At 42.8% G+C, this 19,203-nt stretch overlaps 1 protein-coding gene and 1 long non-coding RNA gene across 5 annotated transcripts in view; one reads left to right on the top strand and one right to left on the bottom strand.

Annotated features, from left to right (window-relative positions):
* IL12RB2 (interleukin 12 receptor subunit beta 2) overlaps window positions 1–19,203 on the bottom strand; it is an 81,015-nt gene that overhangs the window by 2,656 nt on the left and 59,156 nt on the right. For 2 of the 3 annotated variants that reach the window (XM_012442476.2, XM_064372480.1), the window contains 3 exons: window positions 14,215–14,352; window positions 7,885–7,975; window positions 4,746–4,845 (listed from right to left, as the gene is read on the bottom strand). In XM_012442476.2, the coding sequence (XP_012297899.2) occupies window positions 4,746–4,845; window positions 7,885–7,975; window positions 14,215–14,352 (329 nt within the window). Of the gene's footprint in view, window positions 1–4,745; window positions 4,846–7,884; window positions 7,976–14,214; window positions 14,353–19,203 lie in introns of those variants that run through there. The other variant, XM_064372481.1, reaches the window with a different exon arrangement.
* LOC135273415 (uncharacterized) overlaps window positions 1–19,203 on the top strand; it is a 32,546-nt gene that overhangs the window by 10,017 nt on the left and 3,326 nt on the right. Inside the window, exon 3 of one of the 2 annotated variants that reach the window (XR_010341208.1) lies at window positions 168–329. The exons of the other annotated variant lie outside the window; for it this stretch is intronic. This is a non-coding gene — a long non-coding RNA (uncharacterized LOC135273415). The remainder of the gene's footprint in view (window positions 1–167; window positions 330–19,203) is intronic. 2 annotated transcript variants of the gene reach the window in all.

Genomic DNA, 19,203 nt, shown 5'->3' with positions numbered 1-19,203 from the left:
CCAAGCTGTACTACTTGCTTTTCCTCGAGGACAGAGGGCACCAGAGATGCAAAGGAAGGCTGAGACTTCTGCCTGGGGTAGGAGGCCAGGAAGCCTTTAGGGTCACACTAAACAGGTGATGAGGGGACACAAGAGCTGAGTCCTAAGAGATGTGTAGTATTTTCCAGGTAGGGAGGTGCTGGCAAGGAGGACTGGTGTATTCTGGAACCTGCTCGTTATTTCTTGTGACTGGTAACCCGAGGCTTCAGAAATAGGAAGTGATCACATCACACTGCCTTTTACGTTATGCAAGAGGGTTTGGACCTTGGGAGAACTACCTTTCAGGCAAGGTAATATCCTTATCACATCTCCTTTTAAGAAAGACTACTTTGTCCTATTTCACACAGATGAGTAAAAATAAAAATAAAAAAAAGAAAGACTACTTTGGAGTAACATTTTTAGAAGAAATTTTCATCCTTTTTTGCCTTTAGCTAATTTTGTTTGTAACAGACAAAATTAGCTTATACTTTTGTTAATTAATGAATTCTCTCCCTTGTTTTCTCTTAGCATCCTGCCAGTGACCAGTTCTTCAATGTAGTATCTCTTTCCTTTCCAAACTTGCTGCCAATTCCTGAGTCCAAGTCCTCGGCACTTTATTAACATTTTTTAAAAACTGGGCTTTAATTGGGGTCTCCTTGCATCCTAGAAAGAATCCTACACACTGGCTGTCTGATATTTCCCGAGCAGAGGTCCAGAGCCTCTATCGACTTGGCTTCCATGCACAGTCAGGATTCTAGCGTTGGCCCTGCAATTGGTTCCTGCGCTTCCTCCACCTCCCGGTCCTCTTCAGAAGCTGCTCTTTCAGCCACCATCCCAGTCTTACTAATCACGCCCTTCTCTCAGTGCCCCACACACTTTTGCTTCCACCGCCAGCCCCCAGCCTTCTTTTTGTGTGTCTTCCACTGTCCCCTGCTTGGCACCTTCCCCTTCCATGAGACCCCTGGTGACTGTCCCTTCCCCTGGATGCCTATTCTGTGAAGCAACCCACCATTAGATTCTTGGCATGTTGTGCTTTGTGCCGTCGCTTTCTTTACATGCCTGTAAGCCATGTGTGCACAGGGACCATCTCTTACGGGAGGAGTAGGATGACAAAAAATAGCCTTGGGACAAGGCACACCCTGGGGACTAGTCCCAACTCTGACACTGTAGCCTGGGAATACTCAATCAGCCTCTCTGGGGCCTCAGTTCTCTGATTTGTCCAATGACAAGTTGTGCAAGAGGGGTTTGGTCTGGATCTTCTGACGTCCCCTCCCTTGCTTTGGGCAAGACAAGTGTCAAGAAAGTGAACAATGGCACTGTGTCAGAACAGATTTCCACATAGGGCCCCACCAAGCTAGAGGATGTGCATGTTTCACTTCAGGGAGCCTGCTCTTTTCTGATCACTGCTCAAACTGGCCCTGGCACGTTGGTCTGGCTCATAACACAGCTGGCAGCTCTGGGGAGCTAAGCTGCCAAAGTGCTGCTACCGCAGATGTGGGAGAGATTACATGGCTTGCGGAAATGGCTTGTTGTTTTCACAAGGTGAGGTGTTTGCTCTGCCATCATGAGAGCGACGGCAACACTGAAAGGCTGCTTCTCCCGTCTTTTAAAAGCAGGCCCTCTGGCTGCCAAGTCCTTGGAGGCAGGCCTCTTAAACCACTATCAGTTCAGGAACCTCATGCCACTATTTTAAGCTTTTACAAGCTGGATAACACTCCAGCGATCCCCTTTATGATTTGGCCTTTTCCTCCAGAGCTTTAGGGCACATGGTTTTGTAGCCACATCTTAAGAAACAGTAGGGGATGGAAGGCCTGAAAGCTCAAAGCATATTTGCTGGAAGGAAAGGACACACTATTGTGTTTCTGTTGTCTGCCTCCACCTAGCACTGGGAGAGCAGTTTGGTTTCTAAAAACAAACAGTCCACCTCCTTCAAGGGTCAAGGCACACTGGCCATCTCAAGGCCTTCATCCTGAAGGCCATATTTAAGCTGCTTAATTTTAAAAATTTTCTAATTCACTGGTTATTTTTGCAAAAAAGTTATATGTACATAGTTTTCTTAAGATACTCTAGGCTGGGCGTGGTGGCTTACGCCTGTAATCCCAGCACTTTGGGAGGCTGAGGGAGGTGGATCTCTTGAGGTCAGGGGTTCAAGACCAGCCTGGCCAACATGGTGAAACCCCATCTCTACTAAAAATACAAAAATTAGCCGGGCATGGTGGCAGATGCCTGTAATCCCAGCTACTTGGGAGGCTGAGGCAGGAGAATCACTTGAACCTGGGAGGCAGAGGTTGCAGTGAGCTGAGATCACGCCATTGCACTTCAGCTTGGGTGACAGAGTAAGACTTCATATCAAAAAAGAAAAAAAAAAAATCCTAAAAGTTCAAGTGTAATGAAAATTAAGTGGCCCTCATACTCTCAGCCCCCTCCCTTTACCCATTTCATATGTATCAGTGGGCTTCCAGAGATATCCTGTGCCCATGCTGCAGATGTATGAGCGTGTATAAAATCGCCCTCATTTTTATATAAATGAACCCACTTTAGACAATTGTTATAAATGTTGCTCTTTTTAAGTGTCTTCGAGATCTTTAGGCAATATAGATCTATCTCATTTTTTTAGTAGTTGCCTAATATCCTATTGTACAAATGTACCCAAAATGTTTAATCTGCCCCCTGGTGGACCTTTCCATTATGCTCGATTTTGGCTTCTATTGATAATGCTGCAGTGAACATTCTTATGCTACACAACTTTAGGTGTACGTGTACCAATTCTATCACCTTTCTCCTGTCTTACTTTCTCTAATAAGTCTGTTCAGCTCAGAGGTGTAGACTTCTAGAAACATTCTCCTCGCCCTGTGATAAAAGATCCTTTACAATGTATAATGCAATGATCCTGCTTGGCTGTGAGTCCAGGATCCACCAGTTACTTGCTAATGTTGGGCAAGTTACTTAGTCCTCTGTGCCTCAGTGTCCTCATATGAAAAATGATAATAATCATATAACCTCATAAAGCGGTTGCATGGGTTAAATGTTAACATACAAAAATAGTTTCAAAAGTGCCTGGTACATAGAAGGTAATATATCTAAATTATAATAATGACTATATAATATTATATAATTATTATATGACATAGAATATATAAAATATATAAATATATAACCTGTATATTATATATATACACAAACTGCTGTTATTATCACTATTCTTGCAGTTGTAACTTGACAGGGACAAAATCCCTCAGAGGAGACTTAAATTATGGGTCTTCCCAGGAAGAAGGTGAATGACCTTTGTCTTGTATGACCCATGTGCTTTACATGGCATCTTATTTGATCCTCATGGTGGTATGTAAGAATGATATTGTCAACTCCTGTTTTATGGAGGCTGAAACATGGGCTCAGATAGTTGGGCAAGTTGCCCGAGAGTCACACTCATAGTAAGCAGCAGAGGCAGGGGTGGCCTCCAGGCTTGACTTCAAAGGCACTAAACTGTAGTGACTTAAATTCCTAAGGAAGCTGTGCTGGGATCCTCTCTTTTTTTTTTTTTTTTTTTTTTTTAGCAGAGGCTGGGACTATGGACCACTGGCTTCTGGCCTGAGGAAGGGTGTGGGTGACAGAACACACTGGGTAGTTTAAGAGAAGCATCTTGGGTGAGAAGCCTTATAAGGTCTTGGAAAGGGAGCCTGGAGCTGTCAAAGCCTCAGACAATGGGAGGAATATTGGCTTGCCACTTCTCTCTCCTATTTCTCCCCTTAAATGTAGTCTTCATGGCCGGGCACAGTGGCTCACACCTGTAATCCCAGCACTTTTGGAGACCAAAGTGGGCAGATTGCAAGGTCAGGAGTTCAGGACCAGCCTGGCCAACATAGTGAAACCCTGTCTATACTAAAAACACACAAAAAATTAGCCTGGTGTGGTGGTGAGCACCTGTAATTCCAGCTACTGGGGAGGCTGAGGCAAGAGAATTACTTGAACCTGGGGGGCAGAGGTTGCAGTGAGCTCAGATTGTGCCACTGCACTCCAGCTTGGGTAACATAGAGAGACTCTGTCTCAAAAAAAAAATGTAGTCTTCATATTCAGATGCTTTTAACTTCCAGACCCTCCACCAGGGATGGCCCATCTTGCCCACTGTGAGCTTTCTCACCTCTTTTCCTGGGCCGCAGCAGCTCCCTTCATTTCCTTTACTCTCTGCTCTCTCATCTGCCAGCTGAGCTTCCTCTCCTTTAAAACCTTTTCTTTGCACAGTGGAATGATATACTGGCTTCCTGCCCAAACCAACATAGTGTGGGTTCTATTTATCTGTTCTATGCTCAGATAGGAAAATCAAAAGCTTCAATTCTCTTGAATTTTGGATGAGTCAATGCTCAGGCTAGTATTCAACAAATGGCCAAAAAAAAAAAAAAAAAAAAATCTTGCTTTCTTCTTTTGAAATAAGTTAGGTGAGGAGAATAGGAGAGCAGCTTGGTCAGAAGGGGAATGTGAGGCATCCTGAGGAATAAAAAGCTAGGGGGCTTTTAGTCTTATGATTACAAACTTCAGAAGATTCCTGTGTATGGTTGCTCTTAAGTTCAGGAAAAAAAATGAGAGTGATGACTCAGTGGTAGCTTAGCATGAATAATTTAAGCTCAACCGTAGGATCTCAGCACCCGGGCTTCCTTGTAACTACAGTGGAAAACTCAGATGTGGTGATCACCAGAACCCCACTGATTGCCCACAGAGGCATTATACCTTACCTCCACGATGGGATATTTCTTAGTGCAAGTGCTGTTTGCTGGATCTGGAATTTCTCTGCTACACCACTGAGGTCTGAGGGCCTCTAGGAGAACAAATACCCTATAGATAAAGAAAACAGTGACATTTGCTTAAATGTGACACAGTGGCATGGAAGCACAGGTTCTGAGTGCAGTAATTTCAGTGTAAGGGCTGCTTCTGTATGTAAATAAGTAAAATGTAAACACTGAAAGACAAAGGTGATTTATCGTCCAAGGCTACAGTAGTTTTCTGTGAAGTTACAACACAGCCACTTGGGGGTTGCTAAATAAACCATGGAACTTTTGATCAACCAGATAGCACTCTATCAGTATCCAGCTATGCCTTCATTCAACAAACATTGATTGAACCCCTAATATGTGACCAGCACAATGCTACCTGCTGAGCATTGAAGATGACATGTTCCCTACCCTTGCTACCTAGTTAATTAGAATATTTACAAAGAGTGTGTAATGACAGGTAAATTATGCGAACAGTTAAAAAAAAAAAGAGGATTCAGAGTGGTATAAATAGCTTGAACATAACCATGTTAAAAATGCCAAGAAAAAGTATTATAGGGAAATATCTGAAATATCTATTAACAGTGGTTGTATTTGGCAGTAAGAGGAAATACAGGTCTTTTATGATGTAGAAGGAAAAATTCTAAAAACATTTCTTATAAATGCATGTGACGTATATATTTTTTTTAAGTTCAAGACCAATAAGAAACATTTTTAAAGACTTGGCTTTTTTTTTTTTTTTTTAAGTGTGCTTTACAATTTGTCTAACCTTTTGAAGTAAGAGATGTGGCCATGTGACTAGGTTTTCTCCAGAGATATATGAGCAGCGGTGTCTGTGATCTCATAGAGATCATGCAGATGAGGACAATGTCCAAGGGGTGGTATGCCAAAAAGATGGAAGAAAACTGGGTCCCCAAATGACTGTGGAGCGCAGCTGCCCACCAATCTGGATATCTTACCTCAGGACCGTCATATGGAAGAGAAATAAAGTATTATTTAAGCCACTGCATTTTGGGTTCTCTTTTTTTTTTTTTTGAGATGGAGTGGAGTCTTGCTCTGTCTCCAGGCTGGACTGCAGTGGCGTAATCTCGGCTCACTGCAACCTCCACCTCCTGGGTTCAAGTGATTCCCCTGCCTCAGCCTCCCAAGTAGCTAGGACTACAGGCTCACGCCACCACACCTGGCTAATTTTCTGTATTTTAGTAGAAACGGGACTTTTCCATATTGGCCAGAATGGTCTCGATCTCCTGACCTCGTGATCCGCCTGCCTCAGCCTCCCAAAGTGCTGGGATTACAGGCGTGAGCCACTATGCCCAGCCCTCTCTCTTTTTTGTTTTTAAAGGTAGTTTAGCCTGCACTGTAACTGATCTTCACAATTTCTATGAAGAGGACTCATGTGATCCTAGTTGACTCCTTTTGAGTTAAACTTTTTCAAAGTCTATCTAAAGAGAGCTCTGCTTTAAAGTATCTATCACACATTAGATCTTCAATAAATGTGCAGCCTGTTAGACAAATTCAGTGGCTGGTAGAATGACTTTGAGTTAGTTTTATTTTGACCTCTTCTCTTACTTTACACAGCATTTGAAGAAAACTTTGTATTGAATAACCAATTCATTAAAAATCTTTTCTTTGAAACATAATACGTGTTTACTAAGGAAATTTCAGAAAATATAAATAAGAAAAACTAAAATCACCTACAATTCTATCCCCAGATATAAACACCATTAATATTGTGGTTTATATCCTTGGGGCAGAGAGTAATTGCCACTCAATATTCATTTTCCCCTCCTTCTTAGGAAGAGGACCCAGATTTATTAGGATGACAATGCACTTGGCTAAAGGACCACAGTTTTGTTTTCTTTTCTTGCAGCTCTACCTCAAAGGAAAGACCACAGTGTTTTGTTTTTTTGTTGTTGTTGTTATTATCGCTGTTTTAGGCTGGAATACAGTGACACAGTCTCAACTCACTACAACCTCTGCCTCCTGGGTTCAAGCAATTCTTATGCCTCAGCCTCCCGAGTAGCTGGAACTACAGGTGTGCACCACCCTAGCTGGCTAATTTTTGTATTTTCAGTAGAGACAGGGTTTAACCACATTGGCCAGGCTGGTCTCGAACTCCTGACCTGAGGTAATCTGCCTGCCTCATCCTCCCAAAGTGCTGAGACTACAGACATGAGCCATTGTGCCCAGCCTCAGTCATGTTATTTTGACTTTTATATTATATATAACCAAATTTAATGCTAATTGATATATCTTACGTTTGCATGTATGTGTATGCACTATTTTTAAGAAATGAAAGTACATATTGTTTGGCAGGCTGCCTTTTAAATGGAACACAGTAAATATTGTTCATGCCATTTAATTTCTACATCATATTTCATGGATGCGTAATATGTTATAGTACAAGATATATTAGGATTTAATTAACCAATCCCTTATCATTGGACATTTAGGTTGTCTCAAATATTTTCCTTTTCTGAAAATTATTTCAGTGAACATATTTTCCATGAAATATCTGCAGACATTTATAATATGCTTAGAATAGGCTAGGTGGCTCACACCTGTAATCCCAGCACTTTGGGAGGCTTAGGGGGACAGATCACTTGAGATCAGGTGCTTGGGACCAGCCTGGCCAACATGATGAAACCCTGTCTCTAATAAAAAATACAAAAATTAGCCAGATGTGGTGGTGGGCACCTGTAATCCCAGCTACTTGGGAGGCTGAGGTAGGAGAATTGCTTGAACCCAGGAGGTGGAAGTTGCAGTGAGCTGAGATCACGCCATTGCACTTCAGCCTGGGCAACAAGAGCAAAACTCCAACTAAAAAAAATTATATATATAAGATAATATATATATATATCTGACATATATATATATATATATATATATATATATATTCAGAATACATTTCTAGTTAGAGATTATTAAATCAAAAGGTATATTTTTAAGGATTTGACACATACTGTCACCCAAAATGGTTAAATAAGTTTAGTCTTTCACCAGGAATGTGTGAGAGTGTCCATTCCCCTGACCCATGGCAGCAACAGCTATTATCATTTTTTAAAAACCTCATTTACCAAATTGTCAGGTGTAACCAACTCACTTTTGCTGGAAGTAATGTGTCGAGAAAATGCCCACTATGATGATAGCAATGCAAATGCTTGGTGCCACAAACGCCATCCAATTGGCTTTACCTGAAAAGTGAGGGAATCCTGTGACTGAGTGAGTTATTGTCAGTGAACATTTCAAAATCCCGTTTGGTATATGAGCCCTCTGGGTTTTACCCACAGCTCCTGGGCAGCTGTACTCAGGAATAAGATCAGTTCATTTCTGTCTATGCAGTATGAGAAATGGGACCCTAAGGGGGGCCAATTCTATGATTCTAAGAGGAACTCTGGCTCTACAGGGCTCCTCCCTCTCACAGGGGCAGAAAGAAAGGAGGTACAGAATGCAAAGCACGTTGTGAATTGGGAGCCCTGCCCTAGTCCCAGCTCTGCCACTAACAGATGTGTAATCTGTGGACTTCGGTTTCTTGATCTATAAAATGTGAACGGTGACATGTACCTTGCTGGTTGTTATGAAGATCAGAGATGGCATATTTAAAGCACATGGCAGTATGTCTGAAGATAGGAGGTCCTCAAGAAACAGTAGCTATTAATTTTAGCAAAGTTTGGGATAAGCCTTTAGCTAGCTAGGGTGATTGTGAAATTTTTGAAATATCTGAAATTGTGCCTGTTCCTTCCTATGAAAAGAACTGCAGCATTTTACTACTTGTTGGAATTGTCCATTAATTCATCCAGCACTTGCTGAGTACTAGCCATGTAACAGGCTCTGTTGGGTGCTAGGATACAAAGATAAATAGGATATCGGCTCTGCTGTCTAAAGAAGTAATGAATATAGTGTAGGACACAGATGTGTGAACACGTAAACAATAAGCCACAATGCCATGGTGATATGGTTTGGCTGTGTCCCCACCCAAATCTCATCTTTTATTGTAGTCCCCATAATCCCCACATGTGGTGGGAGGGACCTGCTGGGAGGCAATTGAATCATGGGGGCATTTACTCCATGCTACTGTTCTCATGATATGAGTGAGTTCTCACAAGAATCTGATGGTTTTATAAGGGGCTTTACCCCTGCTTCGCTCTCATTCTTCTCTTTACTGCTGCCTTGTGAAGAAGGATGTGTTTACTTTCCTTTCAGCCATGATTGTAAGTTGCCTGAGGCCTCCCTCAGGAAACATATCTAGTCTCAGGTATGTCCTTTTAGCAGCATGAGGACAGATTAATACAGTAAGTAAATTGGTACCATAGAGAGTGGGGCACTGCTGTAAAGATACATGAGGATGTGGAAGCAGTTTTGGAAATGGGTGAAGGCAGAGGTTGAAACAGTTTGGAGGGCTCAGAAGAAGACAGGAAAATATGGGAAAGTTTGGAATTTCCTAGAGACTTGGAGGGCTCAGAAGAAGACAGGAAAATATGGGAAAGTTTGGAATTTCCTAGAGACTTGGAGGGCTCAGAAGACAGGAAAATGTGGGAAAGTTTGGAGAGTCCTAGAGACTTGTTGAATGGCTTTGACCAAAATGCTGATAGTGAAATGGACAATAAAGTCCAGGCTGAAGTGGTGTCAGATGGAGATGAGGAACTTGTTGGTGATGAGGAACATTGTACTGGAGTAAAGGTTACTCTTGTTATGCAAAGAAACTGGTGGTATTTTATACCTTCCCCAGAGATCTGTGGAACTTTGAACCTGAGAGAGATGATTTAGGGTATTCTAAGAAATTTCCAAGAAGCAAAGCATTCAAGAGGAAGCAGAGTATAAAAGTTTGAAAATTTTGCAACCTGATGATGCAATAGGAAAGAAAACCCTATTTTCTGGGGAGAAAGTCAAGCTGGCAGCAGAAATTTGCATAAGTAACGAGGAGCCAAATGTTAATCACTAAGACAATGGGAACATGTCTCCAGAGCATGTCAGGGACCTTTATGACAGCCCCTCCCATCACAGCCCTGGAGGCTTAGGAGAGAAAAATGGTTTTCAAGGCCAGGTCCAGGACCCCCACTTCTGTGTACAGCCCTGGGACTTGGTGCCCTGCATCCCAGCTGCTTCAGCTTTGGCCAAAAGTGGCCAACATACAGCTTAGGCTGATGCTTCAGAGGGTGCAAGCCCTGGGCCTTGACATCTTCCATGTGGTGTTGGGCCTGTGGGTGCACAGAGGTCAAGAACTGAGGTTTGGAGAACTTCACCTAAATTTCAGAGGAATTATGGAAGTGCCTGGATGCCCAGGCAGAAGTTTGCTGCAGGGGCAGAGCCCTCATGGAGAACCTCTACTAGGGCAGTGTGGAAGAGAAATGTGGGGTGCAAGCCCCTACACAGAGTCCCTTTTCACTAGTAGAGCTGTGAAAAGAGGGCCACCGTCCTCCAGACCCTAGAATGGTAGATCCACTGACAGCTTGCACTATGCACATGGAAATGCAAGCCATGAAGGCAGTTAGGAGGGGGCTATACCCTGCAAAGCCACAGGGGTGGAGCTTCCCAAGGATGTGGAAGCCCACCTCTTGCATCAGCATGACCTGATGTAAGACATCAGATTAACCCGTTTATGCCTGAGGTTGCAATTTTTTCAATTTTTGCATGAGTGAAAAATCAGACCTTGGTGATAATCTTGAACAGTAGGATATAAATAACTCCCACATGCTTAGTGTTCCAATAATGGAACACCAGGCATAAGTGGGTCTAGGCAGGAGATCATTTTGGAGCTTTAATGTTTAATGAAATCTCTATTGGATTTTGGACTTCCATGGGGCCTGTAGCCCCTTTGTTTTGGCCAATTTCTCCCATTTGGAAGGAGTGTATTTACCCAATGCCTGTACCCCCTTTGTATCTAGGATGTAACTAGGTTGTTTTTGATTTTACAGGTTCATAGGTGGAAGGGACTTGCCTCAGATGAGACTTTGGACTTGAACTTTTGGACTGTTACTGGAATGAGCTAAGACTTTGGGGGACTGTTGGAAAGGCACGATTGTGTTTTGAAATGTGAGGACATGAGATTTGAGAGCTGTCAGGGGTGAAATAATATGGTTTGGCTGTGTCCCAACCCAAATCTCATCTTGAATTGTAGTTCTCATGATACCCATATGTAGTGGGAGGGACCCACTGGGAGGTAATTCAATCATGGGGGCAGTTACCTCCATGCTGTTCTCATGATAGTGAGTGAAGTCTCCCGAGAATCTGATGGTTTTATAAGAGGCCTTTCCCCCACTTGGCTTTCATTCTTCTCTTTCTTGCCACCTTGTGAAGAAGGATGTGTTTACTTTCCCTTCTGCCATGATTGTAAGTTTCCTGAGGCTTCCCCAGCCCTGTGGAACTGTGAGTCAATTAAACCTCTTTCCTCTATAAATTATCCAGTCTTGGGTATGTTGTTATAGCAATGTGAGAACGGACTAATTCACATGGGATATATATGAAAACAGGGGTGTATGCAATGTCCACAGCAGTGTAGCAGAGAACAGTATGGAAAACTGGCTCACAAGTAGTGGAGGAAGTTTTTGCAAAAGGCACAATGTCAAAAGTTTAGAGGTGATGAACTGGGCATGGTGGCATGAACCTATAGTCTCAACTACTTGTGAGGCTGAGGCACGGGGATCACTTGAGCCCAGGGTTTTTTTGTTTTGTTTTGTTTTGTTTTCTTTGAGACAGAGTCTCACTCTTTCAGCCAGGCTGGAGTGCAGTGGTGCCATCTCAGCTCACTGCAACCTCCACTTCCCAGTTTGAAGTGATTCTCCTATCTCAGCCTCCTGAGTAGCTGGGATTACAGGCAAGTGCCACCACACCTGGCTAATTTGTTTTGTATTTTTAGTAGAGACAGGGTTTCACCATGTTGGTCAAGCTGTTCTCAAATTCTTGACCTTGGGATCCACCTGCCTCGGCCTCCGAAAGTAGTGGGATTACAGGCATGAGCCTCCGCGCCTGGCCTAGCCCAGGATTTCAAGGATGCAGTGAGCTATGATCATGCCACTATATTCCAGCCTGGGCAACAGAGTAAGACCATCTCAAAAAAAAAAAAAAAAAAAAAAAGTAGAGTTGGAGGATGAATAGAAGTCAGGTAAATGGATAAAAATTATCTAAATAGGGTAAGAACAGCCCAGATAAAAAGAACTATGCAAAGGCATGGAAGGAGGGAACGGCCAGTGCTTTCAGGCAACTGCAGGAAGTCTGCTCTTGCTCTGTAATGAATGCTGAAATGTGTGGCAAAGGATCAAACTAGATGGGTAAACAGGATCATGTGGACCTGGCAAATATGGAGTTTGAGTTCGAGCTTGAAGGCCCTTGGGGAACCACTGAGGAGTTAAAACAAGAGAAGTAATGCCAGCATCTGGAGTCTTGCAGACTCTTCTTATTGAATGAAAAACAGGTTGGGAAGGAGAGTGAGCAGGAGGAGCTAGAGGCCACAGACTTGTTAGGGCCCATGAGAAGTGTCAAAGGGCTGAATAGAGAAGTTAATGGAGGCAACCTTTTTTCTACCCCATACAATCAGGAGGATCTGGCCTTTCTTCCTTCCTTCCTTCCTTCCTTCCTTCCTTCCTTCCTTCCTTCCTTCCTTCCTTCCTTCCTTCTTTCTTTCTTTCTTTCTTTCTTTCTTTCTTTCTTTCTTTCTTTCTTTCTTTTTAATAGAGATGGGGTCTCGCTATGTTGCTCAGGCTGGTGTTGAACTCCTGTGCTCAATCAATCCTCCCACTTCGGTCTCCCAAATTGCTGCGATTATAGGGTGAGCCACAGCACTTGGCCAAATCTCATGTTTCTTCAGCATCTGCTTTCCTTTCTGGGCAGATGGAACAAGTTTGGAGTAGGACCAGTAGAAGGATGCTAAGTCCTTTTTCTTTTTTTCTTTTTGAGGCAAAGTCTCGCTCTGTCACCCAGGCTGGAGTGCAGTGGTGTGATCTCAGCTCCCTGCAACCTCTGCCTCCTGGATTCAAGTAATTCTCCTGCTTCAGCCTCCTGAGTAGTTGGGATTACAGGTGTGCACCACGACTTGGGCTAATTTTTGTCTGCGTCCTTAATCTACATTAATCGAGTAAGTTATCTTTCATGGGAGTGCTGGAGAGATAAGAAGTCTTGTCAGTTTCACAATGGAGAGTTTCCTGGCATAGAACAACAAAGTCTCTTGAATGATTAACTTGATGCTTCATGTCACAAAGCAAGAACAGCTTCTTTTATGCTTAGAGCAGATGCAAATGAGCATTGCTAGAGAGAACAGTGTAACTTAGCTAGTGGAGGGAAGCCCATGCTAGCTGGGTCACTTTTTCAACAGACTCAAATTTAACTTAATTTAAGCAACTAAAATCTGAGTTTAATTTGTAGTTCTGCCACTTACCACTTCCATGACCTTGGGTAATCTTTCTGTACCTTAATCACCTCACTTTAAAAAAGACATGATAATCCTTCATTTTTTCATTCATCTCCTAGTGTCTGGTAGGATGGGATAGGTGTAACCATGTAATTTTGGTGAGGAAATATTAGCAAAAGTATATGTTATAGGTTGAACTGTGTGATCCTCAAATTTATATGTTGAAGCCCTAAAGCCCCAGCCTCAGAATGTGACCTCATTTGAAAATAGGGTCATTGCAGATATAATTAGTTAAGATGAGGTCATACTGGAGTAGAGTGGGCCCCTAATCCAATATGACTGGTATCCTTATAAGAAGGAGAAAATTTGGACACATGGAGAATGCCAGATGAAAGCAGAGACCTACAAGCAAGTAATATCAATGACTGCCTGCAAACTACTGGAAGAGAGGAGAAGGGCCTGGAATAGATTCTCTCTCATAGCGCTCCAAAGGAACCATCCCTGCTGACACTTTGGTCTTGGACTTCTAGCCTCTAGAACTATGAGACAATAGATTTCTGTTGATTAGGCCACACAGTTTATGGTGCTGTATTACAGCAGCCCCAGCAAATTAATGTAGTATGCCAAGCACTTAACAGAATGACTGTTGCATATGCAATAGCTGCTACTATTATTGTTGATGTGATTCTCATCATTCATGGAACAGATGCTTAGTGAGAAAGTACTATGTGCTGGGCACCATGCTAGGCCTTAAAGACAGAGATAAACAGATATCAGTCCCTGCCTACTGGATTCAGAGTTTTGAGTAGGAGTTAAATGTAAGTGCATTATGGAGGAGCATTTGGGAAGGCTTCCTGAACGAGAAAGCTTTTCTGATGAGTTTTGAAACATGAATAGGCACTGTCTCTAAGAAGAAGATAGTAGAGTGGTAAAACATTCTATGTAGAAGCAACAGCAAGTGCAGAGTGACAGCAAGAAAGTTATTAGTGAATTAAAGAAAATCTGATCATCTCTATGCCAAATGTAGTGGGAGTGCATGCCTGTGCAAGAATCCGTGGTGGACTCGCCATCCGTAACATTGCCTCTCACCTTGCAAACAAATTTCCCTCTCATTTCCTTGGGAACTTTCGCCAGCAGCTGTCAGAGCTGTCATCCACAGGACATATGTCACTCGGGGCTGCAGGCTATTTATTGGATGTGAATTTTGGGAAACTCTATAGGGAATTTCTGAAAGGAAGATAAAGGAAGAAAGGCACATATTAAAGGATATGACTTTTAATATAGGCTTTTACTCATTTTTATTCTTTAATGCTTCATTTAATTTAGAAGGAAAAAGCATTTTGCTATTTTAAAATAGTCCAAATTCCTCAGTACTTAATACTTTTATAGGCCCTCGACATTGTCGTTTATGGACCTCTCACTCCACAGCATATCAAACAAATTATTTTTTGGTGGTAAAATCTTTTTTCTTTTTTGTGTATGTTTTGTGGTAAAATCTTTTGAATACATTTTTTTGTTATTTTGCTTTTGAAATTATTTAGCTATAGCTAACTCCCTTTATTTCCAATGATGATATTTCTAGTATTTATCAGGCTTATTTGGGAATTCTGGAGGAGAAAAGTTAATATACAAATTGTTTTTGAAGTTATGGATTTTTTTTTTTTTTTTTTAACAGGGTCTTGCTCTGTCACCCAGGCTGGAGTGCAGTGATGTGATCTTGGCTCACTACAACCTCTGCTTTCTGGGTTCAAGCTCCTGCCTCAGCTTCCCAAGTAGCTGGGACTACAGGCATGTGCCACCATGCCCAGCTAAATTTTGTATTTTTAGTAGCGATGGGGTTTCACCATGTTGCCCAGGCTGGTCTTGAACTCCTGGCCTCAAGTGATCTGCCTGCCTCAGCTTCCAAAAATGCTGGGATTGCAAGCATGAGCCAGTGCCTCTGGTCGGTTATAGAATTTTGTATTTTTTTCGAGATGGAGTCTTGCACCGTCGCCCAGGCTGGAGTGCAGTGACCTGATCTCTGCTCACTGCAACCTTTGCCTCCTGGGTTCAAGCGATTCTCCTGCCTCTGTCTCCCAAGTAGCTGGGACTACAGGTGTGTGCCACCATGCCTGGATAATGTTTGTATTTTTAGTGGAGATGGGGTTTTGCCATGTTGGCCAGGCTGGTCTCCAACTCCTGGCCTCAAGTGATCCGCCCACCTCACCCAGGGTGCTGGGATGACAGGCATGAGCCACCACACCCAGACTATGGAATTTTTAAGAAAGGAAAGTTTAGCAATTAATGAAACAGACATTCACTTAACATTTTTAAACTCTGATTTTGAACTTTTCCATTTGTAGGCTTTGGGCCCTGAGCTTATAGGGTATAATATGATCTTCAATTTGACATAAAATCATTAAAAACTAGAGCAATGCTACTTATATTAGATTTATTTGGCAGCTGTAAACCTAGATTACCAGTTCCTTATGTTCTCAATACCCCTGCAGTTTTCTCTGTAGGGAAGATTTTGTGTTTTGGGTAATGCACTGATGCTATTTTTTTTAATCTAAGAAACATGAGTATAGGTAGTCTTTAGTAAATAGGCAAACTTTTCCAGTGACCTGCTGGGTGTGGATTTTGGAGTGACCTTTCAAAACCTGGGGCGGATGGCAGAGTCAAGGCCAACACTTTGGCAGAAGTAGCCTGTGTCAACTAGAAAAAAATAAATACTGAGACAAGTTTCTTTTTTTTTTTTTTGAGACAGAGTCTCACTCTGTCGCCCAGACTGGAGTGCAGTGGCACGATCTCGGCTGACTGCAACCTCCGCTTCCTGGGTTCAAGAGATTCTATTTCAGCAGCCTCTTGAGTAGCTGGGATTACAGGCACCTGCCATCATACCTGGCTGATTTTTGTATTTTTGTAGAGACAGGGTTTCACCATGTTGGCCAGGCTGGTCTTGAACTCCTGACCTCAGGTGATTCACCTGCCTCGGCCTTCCAAAGTGCTGGGATTATAGGCATAAGCCACCGCACCCTGCCAAATTTCAGCTGGTTTTGAGGTTCATTTTGCCAAAGTTGAGGTTGAGGTTGAGAAGAAACACAAATTACAGTAGGATCTGTGACCTGTGCTGAGGACTTCGATATTTAAAAAGGAAAGAGAGGGGAAAGTGGAAACGAAAAAAATGGGTATGGGGTGGGGAAGATAGGCAGTGAGGCAGGTGGTCTTGTGAGGCTTTGATTAGCACTCAGTGAATCTACATTTTACATGTGAAAGGGGGGTAGAGAAATGGTCAATTATGCATTCCTCTGGAGCTCAGTAAATCTACATTTGACATAAAGTAAGCATGTGAAGTTACAGCTGTCTGTTTGGTAACAAAAGAAAGGCAGTTTTTGCGTGACCCAGTTCCCAAGCTTATCTTTCCTTTTGGCATAGTGAGTTTGGGGTCTTGAGATTTTATTTTCCTTTCATCCTGCTAGCTCATTGAGATGACCTCATCTATGCTGATGAAAGGGAAAACTAGAACTCAGCATCATATACTCAACCTATACTGTCTCACAAACTGCGGGGCAAGTCAGGGATGCCTGGCATGCTGAAGTTCTTTCAACAGTCATAAATATGAGTGCCTACACTGGACAAGGCACTGACAATACAAAAAGCATACAATCTGCCTCAAAGAGTCCACTATCTAATGGGGAAAAGACCCCTTCCATTATGCCATCCCTGCTTACTATGGGTAATCAGCAAGATGAAGTCCTATAATATTACCTCTACTCCACCCAGAGGGGTTGAGGCCCATGCAGATAATTTATTCACCATGACTCTCAGAGCAGTTTCTGTATTTTACATTCTGTTGAGAAAAGTCCTTGTGGAAATTTCTCAAGTCTACTCTAGCCTGGTGAAATTGCTCACATAGTCTTAAGCTATATGATTGAGCTCAAAAAGCCCTTTCTCTAGTCCTAAAGCAGGGGATTAAAAAATTAATTTTAGAGAGACCTTCTGTTCCTCTTGCTGCAGCAAAACGTCAGCAAGCATCAGGGAATCAACTGTCCAACTGTGTGAGGGCATCCTTAACTCCGGGAGTGAAATGAGACATTGGAACAGAAGGGAAGGGATTTGTATGGGTTGCTGGGCCAATAAAGTTTATATACATACATATGCACACATATTAGAAGAATAAAAATAGAAGCTCTGTGGGAGAAGAGGCAGTGAGGAGGATGATGTCAACAGTTTGGTTGGCAAAATAGGCAGAGTTGTGTAACAGGAGAAAGAAGTCAAGAAGTAAAGCAGGAAATACTGGTCCTGCTCCCTCTGGGCTGTGATCTCTGGCAGAGAAAAGAGGTAATTTGAATCCTTGGCAATCTGAAAACTTAGAGTCAGGGAGGTTCAATGATAAAGGCACCAGTGTAGGAAGATGTGATAGTTGCCAGTCATTGGAACGGCTGTAGATAGGACAGTCAAGTGGTACTAGGCAAAACAGCTACACTGCTATTAGAAACAAATTTTTATCTAACAGTCTCCATTGGATTTAACAGAGGGTAGAGTGGTATTCAGCTGTTTGTTTTTATGAAGCACCTACCATGTGTCTGGCTGTATTCTAGGTATGAGGAGACAATGGTGAGCAAATTGCCATGGCTTCTTCCCTTAAGATGCTTAGAGACTGTTGGAAAGACTACTAGGTAGCAACAGTCCAATGTGTTCTCCAGTGGAACAGTGTGCTGGCCATGGCTCTATTGGTGCACAGAGCAATATGGACAAGCATGCAGAGGAGTGGTTGTGCACAGAACCACCCATGTAACTCACTGCAGTGCAGATACCCGGGCCCCTCCCTGGCTCTACACCTTACCTCTTCTGCCCAGGCAGGCCCTTTATTTTTTCCCCCTACTGTGCTCCACATGTGCCCTTAATACTGCTACCTGGTCAGTGGTGCTGAGACAGCAGTAAGATGGGGCCATCAAAGCAGAACACCCTCCTGCTTTGCTATTGTGAAGTGTTTCTCCCTCCTCCTCAACCTACCACCTCCTACCGCTCTCTAGGAAGTACCCTTGTGAATTCACCACTGATTTCTGGTTGCCAAATGCAATAGGTAGTTGTCAGCCCTTGATTATGATGTTACATCCCTTTTGTGTACTTTTCTGCCCCGTCCCCCTTTTTTTTTTTAATTTTTTGAGTCAGAGTCTAGCTCTGTCACCCAGGCTGGAGTGCAGTGCTGCAATTTCAGCTTACAGGGACCTCTGCCTCTTGGCTCAGTGATCCTCCCACCTCAGCCTCCCGAGTAGCTGGGACTGCAAGTGCACACCACCACGCCTGGGCTAACTTTTTAAAAATTTTTTTTGTAGAGGCGAGGTTTCACCATGTTGCCCAGGCTGGTCTCAACCTATTGGGCTCAAATGATCTGCCCACCTCGACCTTGCAAAGTGTTGTGATTACAGGCGTGAACCACCGCGCCCGGCCTCCTTTTGTATACTTTTCTATCTCCCTCATAGACTGTGAGCTTGTCAAAGATAGGGAATACGTGTTATCCATCAACAGATGCTTACTGAATTAAATGGACATTTAACCTAAACTAGTATAAAATAGGATTGTGAATCTGCATTCTCCTTTCCCTTTTAGCTTATTTTTAAATACCCTATGCAGGCTTTAGAGTCATCAGATTTATGACAAAATAAGGAAGGCATTTCTTCAACATCCACAAGAGCAGCTTTAAGAATCAACCAACTTGCCAGGCATGTGATTCACATCTGTAATCCCAGCACTATAGGAGGCCAAGGCAGGCGGATCACAAGGTCAGGAGTTCAAGTCCAGCCTGGCCAATATGGTGAAACCCCATGTCTACTAAAAAAAAAAAAAAAAATTAGCCAAGTGTGGTGGTGGGTGCCTGTAGTCCAAGCTACCCAGGAGGCTGAGGTAGAAGAATCACTTGAACCTGGGAGAATTGCAGTGAGCTGAGGTCGTGCCACTGTACTCCAGCCTGGGTGACAGAGTAAAACTGTCTCAAAAAAAAAAAAAAAAAAAAAAAGAATCAACAGACTCAAGAGACTATTAAGTTAAATGGTTTACTGTTAAAAAAAAAAAAAAAAAAGAGGCTAGGCTTGATGG

This window comes from Aotus nancymaae, unplaced genomic scaffold, assembly GCF_030222135.1.
Source record: "Aotus nancymaae isolate 86718 unplaced genomic scaffold, 86718_ANA_hifiasm-v0.15.2.pri h1tg000007l, whole genome shotgun sequence".
Lineage (NCBI taxonomy): Eukaryota > Metazoa > Chordata > Mammalia > Primates > Aotidae > Aotus > Aotus nancymaae.
The sequence above is the reverse complement of the archived record's forward strand: the minus strand, read 5'-3'. Positions and strand labels throughout refer to the sequence as shown.